This window comes from Anomalospiza imberbis, chromosome Z, assembly GCF_031753505.1.
Source record: "Anomalospiza imberbis isolate Cuckoo-Finch-1a 21T00152 chromosome Z, ASM3175350v1, whole genome shotgun sequence".
Classification (NCBI taxonomy): Eukaryota; Metazoa; Chordata; class Aves; order Passeriformes; family Viduidae; genus Anomalospiza; species Anomalospiza imberbis.
The window spans coordinates 70,359,001-70,373,986 of record NC_089721.1 but is presented as its reverse complement, the minus strand read 5'-3'; the positions used below and the strand labels follow the sequence as shown (position 1 = coordinate 70,373,986).

The following is a 14,986-nucleotide window of genomic DNA, read 5'->3' as shown; positions in this document are numbered from 1 at the left end:
TGCCAAACACCAAATCCTGACACTGGATTTTCTGATGCTGGGGAAAAAAAAAAAAAAAAAAAAAAAAAAAGAAGAGCAGCCAGTGTCAGCTGCCAGCATTGCATCTCTGTTCAACAGAACGGATTAAGATAGCGCCTGAAAAGAAGTCACTAAGACCCCGAGCTGACTCTCCCTCATGTTAATTTAAATGCTGGTTAATTACACGTGTCACATCAGCAGGGTAGGATTACTGCCCTGGAGCGCCTTTCCCCTAAGTGCTGTAGTGCTTCTCAAAGCACAGATGAAGAGGAGAAGCTGACTTGAGCCTCTACCCTAAAAATTTGTCTCCCACTCTCAGCCTAGGGACAGCTACTATGGCAAAACCAAAATCCTGACAGAAATACAAGCCCCGTGTGTGAACATGAGCCTGCAGCTTTAGTTGCCCAGCAGTGGACACTTGCTATTTTTTACTTAAAACTTTTCTGGGGAAAGGAAAATGAACACACCTGACAACTGAAACACCTCAGAGTAGTCAAATAGAGCATCAAGAGTACCCTCTTAGCATCTGCCCTGGAGATATTTATATTCACTAATAAGAGCCCATCTCAGTCACCTCTAGACTAAACAGGCCCAGCTCTTTCCCTGAGTGCTTTCATTGTTGTGACCCTTTGTACTTTAATGATACCCTCCAATAATGTGGATTTTTTCCATAATATAGTATACCCACGTGATTGGGTGCCCAAATTCCACGTTGCAGGAGGATGGAGGAGAAGATTTTGAGGCTGTTGCTCACTTTCTAGTACATAACAGAGGGCATGGAGTGAGGGGAGTGGGGAAGCTGCCACCCAGGATTGTGCTCTGGAGGCAGAACTGGAGCAGTGCTGGTGCTGGCCATGGGGAGCCTGATGGCTGTGGAGCCAGCCAAGGCTTGTTGTTGCCAACACACTGAGGAAAAGCAAGATGTGACAGGAAAAGGGGCCATGCAGAGGCAAGGCAGCACTTTTCTGGGACAAAAATCCTTGTTCTAGAACAACACAAATAAAAGGCAGCATCAGCACGGAAGTGGGTATGAAGTGATGGCCAAAGGTTGATTTGTAGGGGGGATGAGACCACAGAAGGACCCAGGGCATCTCATCATCTGGACTTCCTTCCTTCCTCCCTCCCTCCCTTCCTTCCACCTAGCCCTTTTCTCCAAACCCTCCATGCTCTCACAGCAGCAGCTCAGAGACTAATACACCAACTTCCATGGCAAGTCTCCAACTTACTAACAAAACGTCGTGACACCATTATTACCATTACACTTCCTATTTCTATTATTGCTACTGCATCACTATCATTGCTGTTACTGTTACTGCTATTCCTGTTATTGCTATTACTATTGCTATTAACATTTTACGTTCTCTTGCGGACCTCGGGCGCCCCCTTCGCCCCCGGGGGAGCGCTTCCCGAGCCCGTGTCGCTTCCTTGCCGTGGCGGAGTCACGTCACAGCCGGCGCTGCCCGGCGCGGCCCCGCCCGCGCACCGCGCGTTCCGGCGCAGCTCCCGCAGGTGGGTGCGGGACCGGCCGGACCCGACTCGGAGCGGCTGCGGCTCCTCGGGGCGTCGCTCCTCGCGGTTTCTTCCTCGGCATGCTGCTCCCCCGGGATTCGGCTTTTCGGGATGCGGCTCCGCTCCGCCGGGATGCGGCTCCGCTCCGCCGGGATGCGGCTCCGCTCCGCGGGATGCGGCTCCGCGGCCGCTCCGGAGCGCGGTGTCCCGGCTCCTGCGGAGGGTCCGGGTACAGGTTTGCAAGTATCGGCATCAGCAGTCGGGCTGGCTCCTTGCGGGGGATAACCAGGAGGCCTCTGGATACACTGTACCCTGCTGGGCTCGCCGGCGCGGCTGGGGTGGCTCGGCAAAAAAGTTTCCGGATAGAAATGTTTAAAACTCTTATTATGTGATATAGCTATAATGTACGTAATTCCTACATTTGCATACATATATATACACATACATGCATATATATATATACATACATACACACACATATATATTTTATATTTTTATATATTTGTAACATTTATTTTAAATTTTTTATATTTATTTATATATAAAATATATATTTATCTTTATTTTTCACATTATGCACACACAAATGTGTATCTTACACGCATGTATTATTATATGTAAATGAGCGCAAATATGTATCTTATATGTAAATATTTAGAAAAGATTTCATTATTTATTCATATCTATTTATTATAGATTATATATCTCTTATATCTATCATTTATTCATTAGTATCTATTTTATCTATTTATAGGCATATCTGTAGGTATGTATATGTGTATATGTATGTATGCATATATGTGTATGTAAAATGTATACATATATGTATATATGTCTAATGTAGAAGTATTATGTATATATAATTTATGTTAATAGATGTGTGTATTTGTATATACATATATATTAACATTAATTTGTATACGTATACATATAATTTTTATATATGTATATATACTCATAAAAATATTTGTATATTTGTATGAGTATATATACATATAGGTATATATTGATGTGTAAAATATGTATGTACTTAAAACATACAAGCTGCACATATATATAAAATATATATGTACCACATAATATACAATATTAATATATACATAATTTATATACATATTATATATAGCATAATATACAGTGTCATTAATATAATTTTTAATGCAATACACCAAAACAATATTAATTGCATATGAATGACATATTAATATGACCTTAATATGACCTATATAAATATTAATATGTATTAATGTCAGCAATATCTTAATATTTTTATATTACTGCTATATTTGCTAATATGATAATGTTATAGGCTGTGTAGCATCTAAGATATTAACATAATTTCATTAGATACATGGTTATATATAAAATATTGTATGCTGCGTTCTATGATATATATTACGTATATATTATCCTCTATTATGCTATTATTACTATTATCTTTTAAACTCAGTTACAAACTTTGCGTTATGGTAGCAGTGTGTTGTTTTGTGCAAGTTCTGTATAGTATTCAGAACAGGCCATTACAGCAACCTGTTGGGTGTAATTTAAATTATTCGGAGTTTGGAGTGTGGCCCTGGACCACCCAGATTCTAGGATGCACGCTCCTGGTGGGATTACTGAACAAAATGCGTTGCTCATTGGGATGAAGTGACACGTCCATCTTTTCTGGGGTGGAATGCAGTGTCTTTGTGGCATTTTCCCTGGGTTACTGTACTTTGGAGGGGAAAATGCATGGAAACATGCACTGATTGCATGGAAACATGCACTGACTGCATAACATCACCCCACAGTTACAGCTGGCATTGTTGATGATATCTTTGAATTTCAAGCTGTTGCAAGAACCTGATTGTCCCTGAAAGACTTCTAGAGTTATGAGCATGTGCAGAAATATTTTCTTGTATTTTGCAGGCCTCCTCGAATGTCTGGTGGGGTAAAAGCTGTGTGGGGGTCTCCACAGCTGCAGGATTTGCTGTCCCCACTCACCTGGACTCCCTGGTCTGTGGCTGTGTCACCTATTTTCCTGCTCAGCATTTCCTTGGTAGGTAATCAAATATAAACTGCCAGAAAATTTAGTTTCCTTGATGGCCATAGCTGGTTTTGAATGAGGACAACAGGAGATAGGTGTGTTAAATGCCGTCAACATGCATTCTGATATTTGCATCTACTTCCTCCCCCCATTCTCTTTCAGCTGTTACTTAGAGGGTGAAGACTTCAAGAAAAAAACATCCACGCTTGTCTTTTCTTTATTGATGCTGAGATTAAGTTCATACAGATACTTACCTCATCTAAATAATGGATGGTTTTAGTGTCACAACTTACTTTTCCTGCAGATGAGGATTTATTGGGTGATGGAAATTTTGTTTAAGGGAATTGAGTCCAACTTGGCTTTGCAAAGTAGAGGATGGGCCAAGTCCAGACTGAAAAGAATAATTTGTTAAATATGTAGCATTGTGGTGTAGGGGAAGGTAAATTCTCAAATTTGCAAGCATCCTTTTTTGCATTTATGTATTCATTTTTTTCCCCTGAAGCAAATCCTTATAGTTGGGGTTAGTCTAGAAAAAGATTCAGAATAATGATATGGGAAGTTTTGTGCATTTTAGTGTCTTTGGTATCATTTTGCTTAGGTGAATAAATAGACAGACAGGACTCTGTTTTCTTTAGGTTATTTATAAACATGGCCAGCCAGTCTCGTGTTAGCCCTGGAAACAGCAGATCCTTTCCTCAGTAGCAGTACTGGTCAGTGAAGGTTTGCCGCTGGATTCTGAAGGTAGAATTTCCTGTAATTACATAAAATTGGTGTGGAAGTTAAGGCACTGCTGACTGATTTTTGCTTGTTTGTTTTTGGTTTTTTGTGGGTTTGTTTTTTTGGGTTTTTTTTGTTTGGTTGGTTTTTTTGTTTTTTTTTTTTTTTTTGGTGGGGTCTCAAAGCTTAGGTAGTGATATTGTTTTATTCATTCCCCTTCAGCTGATGTTTTGGTAGGAGTTCTCCTCAGGACAACAGAGCACTGAGGGATGAAAAAGGGACTATATAGGACTGAACTGGAGCTGTTTTATGCACATATATTTGCATGTGAAGGGAGAATGTGATCTATGGAAATCTGGGCTTTATTCATTGTGCCATCCACAAAACAATTTGAGAGCATCTTTCTCAATTGGAAGGCTCGCTAGGCTGGCAACAAAAGAATTCTTAAAAAGCTTTTCAGAAAGCAGACCTCTTTTTTTCCTCCCCAATTTTTATCTTGCATGTGAACAGGCCAACATGCTGTAAGAACTTCATGCCAAAACTGCATGCATCCGTTCTGGACTTCCATTTATTGTGGGTTTAAAAGTTTTCCACGTCTGACTGAGGCTCTTCCTGTCATCCAGATCTGCATTTTTACAAAAGGTTCCAAGCTTGTCCACACATTTAACATGTAAAATCCCAGGCAGTCCTATTTCCACCTTGCTAAGTGAAACAAATGCAGTAGCTGCCAAGGACCGTGACCTTTGGCAGTGTGTGCTGTGCCAGTCACTGCTCAGTGACAGGAATTTTCTGCTCTGCCCCTTGCAGCTGACTCTTACTAATAGCTGCTGTCTTTTGGCTGTGCAGGAAGATTGGTGGAGCAGTGCCCTGTCACCCATTTGATTTTTCTTGTGGTTGTGGCTTAGAAATACAGCTTTAGAGTCCACTGCAGTGTTCTTCCTTAGTGGTTATTCTGGATAAGCTGTCCTCTTAAAAGAAATCTTTGTGATATTGGTACTGAGAGATCCAGTGAAGCAGAAGAGCACTGTGCTCTTTTTTACTGAACATCCTAAACTGTGCCTAGCAGTTGCAATGAGATCCTGCTCACTCTTAAGCTGTTTGAAATTTGAACATCACGTTGTGGGTTTAGCTTTAGAAAACAGAGGTACAGGTAAGACAGGCCTGAAACTGAGCAGAAGCAGTTTGGCTTTGGGTAAAAAGGATTCAGTTTGGTTTTCCCACTGTAAATCCTGATATATCAGGTGTCATGTCTGCTGGTAATCACCATGCAGACTCCCTTTGGCTTCCTTTTTTGTCCCTCAGTCCTAAAATGCCTTGTAGAGGTCATATTAAGACAAAAGTTTGGGGGAAGCAGTGTTGCTATTAATGACATTGTGAACAGGTGACTTCAAGACTCCAACGTGGCACCTTTCAATAACACTTTACTTACTTAAACTCTCCCAAAGGAATCACAAACCCATCAATCACGTTGCTATTACAGGGAGGACTTGGGGCAGTGTGAATGCTTTTAATATTACCAAGTTAAATCATCTTGGCTACAGCTTTTTACTCACGGCAGAGCACATTGTATTAATATTCTGATTAGGTACAGATTAGTTTTTTTGACAGAATAATTCGGGTAAGTAGACTATGTCAAACGCTGCAGCAAGATTACAGAGGTTCAAAGCATGGCACTTTGCATTTTTAAATATGTAATTCCAGCTGGCAACTGTGGAGCTGGAACAGCATAATGCATTTATGTCAGCATTTGTGTTAGGGAATTTAAAACGGGCATTTCGACAAGAAAACGTAGGTGTTTTGTTGTTCTTTCTTCTTTTTTTTAATGGAACTGCTGGTTTTTGAGCTCCGCAATGTTTCTGGCCTGCCACATAGCAAACCACCTCCCTGATGAATGTGTTGATACTGTGAGCATAAAAACCCGGGGATGAATGTTTTGGCTGCGTGTGATTTAGAGCTGCCACGGAAGCGTCGCGTTTATCCTGACATTAAATTTCATGAGCTATAACTTGGAGCAGAGCAACTCAGAGTTTTATTTCTTCTGCCTGAAACAGGATGATGGTGCTCTGTTTTCTGAGCAGAGCCCTGCCACGAGCCAGGCATTCACCCAGCCCACTGGGGAGACGACTCTGCTCAGCCAGCACAAATAAGCCAGTGTTGACTTTATTCACCAAGGTAAGAGCTGTGCATACAATAAAGCTGGGCAAGACTGTGATTTTGTCAGCTCTGATACACAGGAATTACAGATTAAATGGCTAGTCCTTGCCTTTTTCCCCCCACGCCCCTTCAAAGTAGTGTTGGGCGTTTGACTTAGTGGGTTTCTGCACACCAGGCTTTGCTGCACAGTCCTGCTGTCATTGTAGCAAGTAAGAATTAGCAATCAACAAATATTTCAGGACAAATTTGCCTCTGTGACTCTATGGTTCATTTACTAGTTGAAGATTTGGCCCAGCTGCCAGTGTTTCACCCTGAAAATGGAGAACAGACATGAATTGCTATACAATAACCTGCCAACCACAAGCATCAACAGTCAAAGCAGGCTCTTCAAAGTGCTCATGCTTAATTTCAGCACCACCTGTGAGACTGTAAAATGTATCCAATTAGTGCTGGGAGCATGTGGGGGAAAAGCACATTTTCTTTACCCCTCTCTTTTTGCTTTATTGGCAGCTGATAAAACGTGGGTAGGATTCCTAGGCATGTTTAGAAAACAGATGAGATGAGCAGGAAAGGTCATTTGTGGACTGTCACATTCCATGCATGGTTTTCAATTATTACCTGCATAGTTCTGCAGTTTTATAAAGGATGGTACAGAGTGGGTTATGCTGAATTTATGTGGTTGTTGCAGCTTTCAAGAGGAGAATAACTACAAATGTAAAGCACTGAGAGTGCTGACATCAGTGTGGTGGTTTTGGATATGATTAAAATAATTTCCTCCTCCTGCATAGAGTTTTTTCATTCCATCTGTAACCATACAGGAGTGTTTAAACTGTGTGACAAATGAATAGGTTTAAAATAATAGATCAGCATCCATTTAATAACCAGAACTACACTTTAAAGTTGCAGCTTTTTCTCCCCCTGCCCTGTTCAGCCTCAACTCATTCATAATTCAAATGGGGTAAGGTAGGGAATAATGCTTTTATCTTTGGGTTAATAATTGGAAAAAAATTCTCTTTGTGTCATAGAATTCCTAACTAATAAGGCACTGTGTGAAATCAAATTTTCTAGTAGCAGATTTCCAGCAGTTTCCTGAAATGGCCTTTTGTTGAACATGCTTTTTAACCTAATTTTAAATGTTTACTGCTAAAAGTGCAGTCCATTAAAAAAAATTTAATCTACACTATGTTATGCGAATTAACCCCTTGTTTGCCTCCTTCTTATTTTTAATAAGGAGAAAAGAGGAGGAGAAAGCAGAAGGGAGTCATGACTTCTGGATAAACTGATAGAAACTACCAAATGGGTTTCCCTTGTTTCTCCTTTTCTGCATTTGTGCAACATTTGCTTATATAAATCTACTTTTAGAAAAGATTTCACTGTTTGTTAAAATAATTCAGTTTTGATTTTCAGCCAGTACCACCTAGTTCTTGAGCTTGCCATGAGAGTAAAACCATGTTTGTTTCCCAAAAGTTAGCCTCCTTTGCCAAATGCATTTATGTGCCTGGTATGTTGGGAAGCTATCCACAGGCCTAGAGGAGCCAAGTGTGTCCTGTTTTGACTGGGAGGAGCCTGGTGTGTTATAAAACTGATGTGCAGGGTTCTGGGTCAGTTCAGATACACCAGTATCTGTTGGACCAGTCCCTCCAAAAGCAACCGGGACTATGAAGAGCACAGCTCTTCAGTGTCCTGCATAGGTTTTCAGAGCATAAGGACTTGTCCGGGTGGGAAAGGCAATTTAGGTTAGATCTAAATAAAACTAGAGTGTTTAATCCCAAGCAATTCACATGCAGGAAATGAAAAGTAGCTGTTTCAGATTAACTTCACATTTAAACAAGCCCTAGGAAGATTTTTCAGTGGGAGAAGGAGAAGAAGGTCTTTTCCAGCTGTGAAAGGTGTTTTGGGGCAGAGGGACAGAGACATCATGTTCACCTCCATATATTTTGCCAGGTGAATTATGGGCCAAATTCTGCTGCAAACATTGGAGCAGCATGCCTTCATGAGTTACTTCTTCAGTTACAACCTGGGTGGTCAGCAGAACCCAGATGGGGGAGTTTTCAAGAATGTGAGCATTTTTTTGACCTCATCACAGGTCAAAACACTGCAGCTGTTTGCCAGTTCTCCCTGCTGGAGGTTACTCTCCTTCCAGCTCTGCAGTTTGGAGGATCCTGCTTAAATTCTTCCAGGCAAAGCCACCCAATGTTAAATTGCCTTCTTTTCCTGTTTGAACTGAGCCGTGTGTCTTGATCTGAGACAGGCTGGAAGTTACTTGTGTGGCTTTCTCATTCCTCTTAGCAGGAATGGTACCTGCAGCCGTCTTCGTTTGGTGATGACAGTGCTCTGAATATTCATTGCTGACCAAAATGAGGGGCCTCTGCAAGACCTTTCAGATCATTCCTTTTGATCAGCTTTTGGAAGACTATTCATATCCTCCATGAGAAATGGAATAGTAAATGTAAAATAATTAAATTCAGTGGCTGGATAGTTTGTTGGGCTTTTTTTTCATTCATATTGCACTGATAAGTAATGTTTTAGAAAGCCCTAAGACAGGGTGCTTGGTGCAGGGAAGGGAACCTGAATTTACAGTAATGAATGCTCCTGTCTGTGTGTGTTATTTCATAGTACAAACAACTTCTGTGTTTTACTGCATGCTTTAAGCTACTCTGAATGTTTTCATTTAGAAACCGTGCCCTCTATGTGATGAAGCAAAAGAAGTTCTTGAGCCATTCAAGAGAAGGGTAATGTATGGAAATTCTGTACATGTTTTCTATATGGGAAGAACAGTTAATCAGGATTCTTTCTTTGTAAAAAGAAAATTGCTTGGATTTATTTGCATCTGTTATTCTTTCATGGATGACCTCTTCAAGACAATTTCAGCACTGATTTACATAAAACTCATTATCCAAAAGCATTTTGTGATAATGCTACTCAAATAAGTACTGGCAAACTAAACCAATATAGACCATGTTGCAGTAGTTCTTGAAAACACTCCTTTTGTAAATACTGTTGCCTTGTCTGAAGCAGGAGTTTGCATCTTTTACGAGCCAGGATGTAATTTGGGAAGGATGTGACTAAGTGGGGGCTTTGAATATTTGAACTATGTGACTGCAATTTTTTGCCGTTTTTCAACCGGGTTTTGATCTCTCTGTTGAAGGATGAAACTTTTAATGGAAGCATTGAGAGCTGTTGCACTCTGCTGCCTGTTTTGTTCCCAGCTGTGTGTTTGTTGAGGTTGCTGCCCACAGGAGAATGGTTCTGCACAGCAGAGCAAGAATGTTCTGGGCTAGGGAGAGAGTCCCTTGTGGAGAGGCAGCCAAGGGTTGTGGCTATATTTTGTACTCAAAAAAGCAGGCCCTTATCTACAACACAAAGAGCAAACTTCAAGAAAACAGCCTTGCATTTCTGAGGAAAACACTGATCAGAAGACAAGCAGGTATTGTTTTTCAGTGTCCACTAGGAACTGACATATTTCTTCTCTGCCACAGTTTATTCTGCAGGAGGTGGATATTACCCTTCCAGAGAACTCAGCGTGGTATGATAAATACAAATATGACATACCTGTTTTTCACTTAAATGGGAAGTTCCTAATGAAGCATCGTGTCGACATTCAAAAATTTGAGGACCAACTTAGGAAGCTGGAGTTGCAAAGTGGGGGAAACCAGTGAAGAAAAGGCAGCTGCTCTGATGCAGATCTCAAAGGTGAAAAGAACTGTGTGAAAATAACCCCATATTCATCATGTGGCCTTAAATTTCTTAGGACATATGAGTCTGAAAAACTTTAGTGACTTGTGTTCTGTTTTGTATTAATCACCCAGCCCAGCTGCACCAGGGGCCACCTTTTCTGTGCTGTTCCTTTGCTGCTCTCGTGGGCTGGAGTTTTCACTGACAGAATAAAAGCTGCTCCATAACAGCAGATAAAGTAAACTCTGTTTGTATGGGCTTGGCATGGCCAGGTTTGGGTAGTGGGGGGTGGTACAGGGGTGGTTTCTCTGAGAAGCTGCTAGAAGCTTCCCCTGTGTCCAGCTGAGCCAGCCAGCTCCAGGATGGATCCTTTGGCCACATCCTCAGTGATGAGGAGGAAGAAGGAGAGAATGTTTAATAAAATGACCACAAACCCCGTTCTCCATCTCCCTGAGAGGAAAGAGGAGGAGAAAGTTGAGAGCAAAGTTAAGCCTTGGAAGAAGGGAAGGGTGGGATAAAGGAGTTTTAAAGATTTAGTTTCCTTTGTCTTTATCCTACTGTGATTTGATGGGTAATAAACTAATTTCCCTAAGTCTCTCCTGCCTGTGACAGTGATCAGTGACTGATCTCTCTCTGTGTTCTCATCTCAATCCACAAGACTTTTATTGTATTTTCCCTCCTCTGCCCAGCTGGTGAAGGGACTTGATAGGGTGACTTTTGTGGGTGTATGGCATCCAGCCAGGATCAGTGTTTAAAAGATGATTAGCACGTGTAGATGTAGATTAGACTGTAGATGTGTAGGAGAATTCCTTGAAGAAGTCTAGGAGCCTATCCTAAATGATAATTCAAAATAGAAAATAGGCCATTTACTGTCAAATTAAAAAGACACTTGATTAAAGACCACACACTCTCACTGGAATTGTCATCATCACAATTTGGAACAGTTATTGCTAACACCTAACACTGAATGGTTTATTTTTCACATTTCAGTTCTGTCTACCACACAGCTGCAAATCCATTTATCATATGGCAAGAATGCCATTTTTTCAAGGATTGCTGCAGTTAGATTAGTTACATTAGTTACATAGGCAATGCAGGCCTGGGAAGGAGATAGAATGCCCAAGTTAAACATATTTTCAGGAAGAAGAGAATGACAGATTCAGGAAAACCATTTCAGGTTAAGTAATCTGTAATAGACTGGAGAAAGTTGCTGGTATTTTTGATGTACTTAATAGATTCTTTAACACAGAAATTAATCCCTACCTGCTGCATTTTCCTTCTTCTTATCATGGTGATACTCAGTCTTTTCTTCTCACTAGGAATTTAAGCAGGTTCACTTGACAGATGTGTCTTCACAGAGGGAAGAATCCAGATGCAATATCTGGCTGGAACACCAAACTAAAATACAGCAGGATTCAAGAAAGACTCTAAATTTTGGAGTATGGTTTAATAAGTCAGCTGATCTGCTGTGGTGAAAATGGGCTGTTCCTTCATGGCCTCATCCTGCAGTGTCTTTAGCATTTGACAAATAATTTGTAATCTAGTTTTGATGTATTCTCCAAGATGAAGAATTTCTGGGGAGGAGGGAGTCAGAAATTAAAACTTCCAGCTTAGCAGCTTCAGTACACTCAGGTTCTGAAACTATCCAAGTATTCCCAGGAGGGAGACCTGTGCCATTTTTTTAGCAGACAACTTGAGGTAAGATCAGCCAGATCATGGATCCACAGTGTTTTTCATCACCATTGGCAGAAAACAGGGCTCTAGAGACAAAACTTCTATACTTTCTGCAGTTCATAATGCTACAGTCAAACTTCTAACCGTTCCATGGGTCACTGTTAAAAGATCTGAATTATCTCTGTATCAGCAAGTGCCACTTGCCTTTCTTCTATGATTTGAGATGGTTTCAGAGGGCCCAGGTTTTTTCCTTACTGAGGTTTTGTGATAAGAGAACTGCATAGAGCACTTGTCAGCCACAGCTCAAGTGCTCCTCTAAAATGTAACAGCATTATCTCAAAGATGGGGACAACAGAGGTTGTGTGGACTTGCCCCATTTCCCAAAATACATAACTGACAGAGACTGGCAGAACTCTCAGGGAGGTTTTTGCCTTTGTTTTATTTTAGTAAGGTCGGTTTTGGGAAGGAGAAAAAGAAAAAAAAAAAAAAAAAGGAAGCTAAAACCAAACTTCTTAATCATTTTAGAGTTGATGAATCCCTTGTTCCTTTTTCTGTCAGACTGTGGAGATTTTCCTCTGTAGCCACTGCCACATAATTTTTCCCCCATCTATTTTGTAAAGTCAATGATAACAGGATTTCCATAATAAGTTTTGTCAATTTTATTGCTTTTATCAGTGGGATTGAGCTTTTCCATTAGGGCTGTGCTGCCAAAAACCTTCCAGTGGCTTTATTGTTCTTCACTTTTAAGAGAGTGGAAACCCTCTTCTCATCAGCTTGGACACAGGGATAGGAGGTGGGAATGTGTCAATATGGAGTGTTGGTGGCACAGCCTCACCTTCATTTTCCAAAAGCAATAAAAGATGCATCCTCTATAAATTTGAGGGGTTTATTTCCCTTCTTCTTGAATGTAAGAAATGCAGCAGTCTTCCAGCACATGCATCCCTCTAATCAAATGTGTTAAAGTATAACAGAGATATTAAAATAAGAAGGTATATGCCCCTGCTGAATATATATTTATGGAGCAATATGCACAGTGAGTATTGGCAGGAGTGCAAAACCTTGTAATGCACTATCTTTGTAGTAAAATGGAGAAGATGGATTCATTTCCTCTTTCTAGCCAATTAAAAAGCACATGGACAACGTCCCATCTTCTTCCACTAACTATAAAAAACAGATACCCCACTGGGCTTGCTTTCTTCTGTGATCTAGCTTCTCTCTTTCTTTGTGTCTTTAAATTGTACACAAGACATGGAAGAAAATGTTTTAGGCACAGCCCTCCAGTCACAGTGTCTTCCTGTCCAAACTGGCCTGTGGCACATAATCTCAGACTCAGCTGTAATCACATGGCCGTCTGGATTAACTACACGTGGAAGTAAACAAAGCCCCATGTGCAAGTGTTTACAAGATCATATTATTTTTTTTAATCTTTTTTTTTTTTTTTTAATTTCAGTGGCAATATCACTTTCCAGGCAGTTTTGCTTTATATTCTACCAATAACATCTCTCTTCTTTTCCACCATGACCTGCTGGCAAGAAGGCTCCATCCCATTCTTGTGAAATTGCTTTGCCTCATAGACCCAAACCTAAGTTTTCGAAAACCATGAGTGGAGCTGTGAGAACAGAGCAGTTTCCAGCTAGGGAACTCCATCTGAATAATGGCTTGAGCTGCTTCGGCAAAAAAAAAAAAAAAAAAAAAAAAAATTATGGTAAGAGCAACAAAACCATTCTCTGTCCTCTGTCTCTATTCTCACCTCTGGTAGCATTTCAGATAAAATTCTGGTTCTTGGTCTGGATCTTCCAGAGATAAATGATGTATGACCAGGTTATCCAAAGGGTAAAATGAGTTCCTGCGGGAGACAAATACTCCCAGCTGTCTGTCTTGTCCATGGAATGAACTGCAGGGACTGACGGCACTCCTGACCTTCCTCATTTTCCCTCAGTGCTGCCTTCTGGGGCACATATGGTTGATTACAAGGATAAAAACTAAATCCCTCCCAGTTATACACAAATCTCTCTGAAATGAGACACAACTGCATCCACTCCCTGCTCCTGGGGAGAAGGCACAAGAACAATGGTGTGACATGGATTACTGGAATGCACCTAGACACGAGGTCAGGGTGTGCAAAATTCAGGGTCTTGCTACAGGCCAGGTAGTTTTAGCCTGACACATAAAGAAATGAGACTTGGACCATGTAATCTTGAGTCAGCCCAATCCCTTCCCTTCCTTTCTCTCCTTCCTGAGTCCTTCCCAGGAATATTTAACCCAGGGACTGATTCAACAAGGTGATACAGCTGGGGTTTTTTTCTTTGGCTTTTGGTGCTGGTTTTATTTTTTTGGTTGGTTTTGGTTTTTGGTGGGTTTTTGTTTGTTTGTTTGTTTGGTGGGGTTTTTTTTATGTTTTGTTTTGCTGTTGTTTTGATTTTAGGTTTTGATTTTTGTTTTGTTTTGATTTGGTTTGGCTTTTTTTCCTTAGTATGACATTCCCTGAACACTCCCTGGAGATCTGCTTCCAGAAAGGTGGCACATATACTCTCCATCCAGTGGAGAAAAGCGTGGTGAATCAAACCACATTGATACCCACAGGTTTGATTTATACACCAGACACCAACTCAAGCTTCTTCTCCAGGAGGTGATCCGTCCATTGCTACAAGATCTCCAAGGTGCCAGGAGCTGAAGCTGCAGATCCGCTTGCAAGGCTGGGATCCAAGTGACTTCACTGATGTCCCCACTGCATTGAACACCTACATTTCTGCTTCATTCGCCTTACCTGCCTCCTGCTAAGGTGTGCTGAGTGACTTGGGCCTGCCAGGCTCTCCCTTTTTATTTTAATACACACAGGTATCACCTGTGTGCTGTTTCCATTCCCACCTGGAAGTGCAGCTGTGCTGCTGGGGGTGAACATGCAGGTCATGCAAATACAGGTGGGCATTTTTGTGCTTCACTGGTAGGAAAGCAAACCAGGGGCAGCTGCTCCCTGCCCCTGTGATTTGCCTTCTAGTAAAATTTTAGTACATCTTGCTGCTTTAACAGGGCAGCTGTATTCAGGGTGCACAGCAATTTTATGAAATACCATCTCAGCCCTGCAACAGTCCTTTTATTTCCGAACAAAGCAAGCGTGACAGAGGCAGTGAAATGGAGAACTGTGGTTAGGCAACGAAAAATATTAGCCTAGGGGTTTGTCTTTGGAACTTGTGGCTGTCATTTCTGATGCAG

The 14,986-nt window shown here is 41.1% G+C and overlaps 1 protein-coding gene across 1 annotated transcript; it reads left to right on the top strand.

Moving 5' to 3' along the window:
- Nucleotides 1–3,370: 3,370 nt before the first annotated feature.
- Nucleotides 3,371–10,691, top strand: CZH5orf63 (chromosome Z C5orf63 homolog). Its single transcript, XM_068177547.1, has 4 exons — nt 3,371–3,569; nt 6,322–6,442; nt 9,100–9,156; nt 9,904–10,691. Exons 2-4 carry the CDS (start codon nt 6,323–6,325, stop codon nt 10,081–10,083), a joined length of 357 nt encoding a protein of 118 aa, XP_068033648.1. The 5' UTR covers nt 3,371–3,569; nt 6,322; the 3' UTR covers nt 10,084–10,691.
- Nucleotides 10,692–14,986: the final 4,295 nt, after the last annotated feature.

What these genes read in the sequence shown, in the direction of transcription:
- CZH5orf63 (XM_068177547.1), top strand. Translation starts at nt 6,323, where the DNA reads ATGATGGTGCTCTGTTTTCTGAGCAGAGCCCTGCCACGAGCCAGGCAT. An exon ending in TGTTGACTTTATTCACCAAG is followed by an intron (nt 6,443 to 9,099) that starts GTAAGAGCTGTG and finishes GTTTTCATTTAG; the next exon opens with AAACCGTGCCCTCTATGTGA. An exon ending in TTGAGCCATTCAAGAGAAGG is followed by an intron (nt 9,157 to 9,903) that starts GTAATGTATGGA and finishes TCTCTGCCACAG; the next exon opens with TTTATTCTGCAGGAGGTGGA.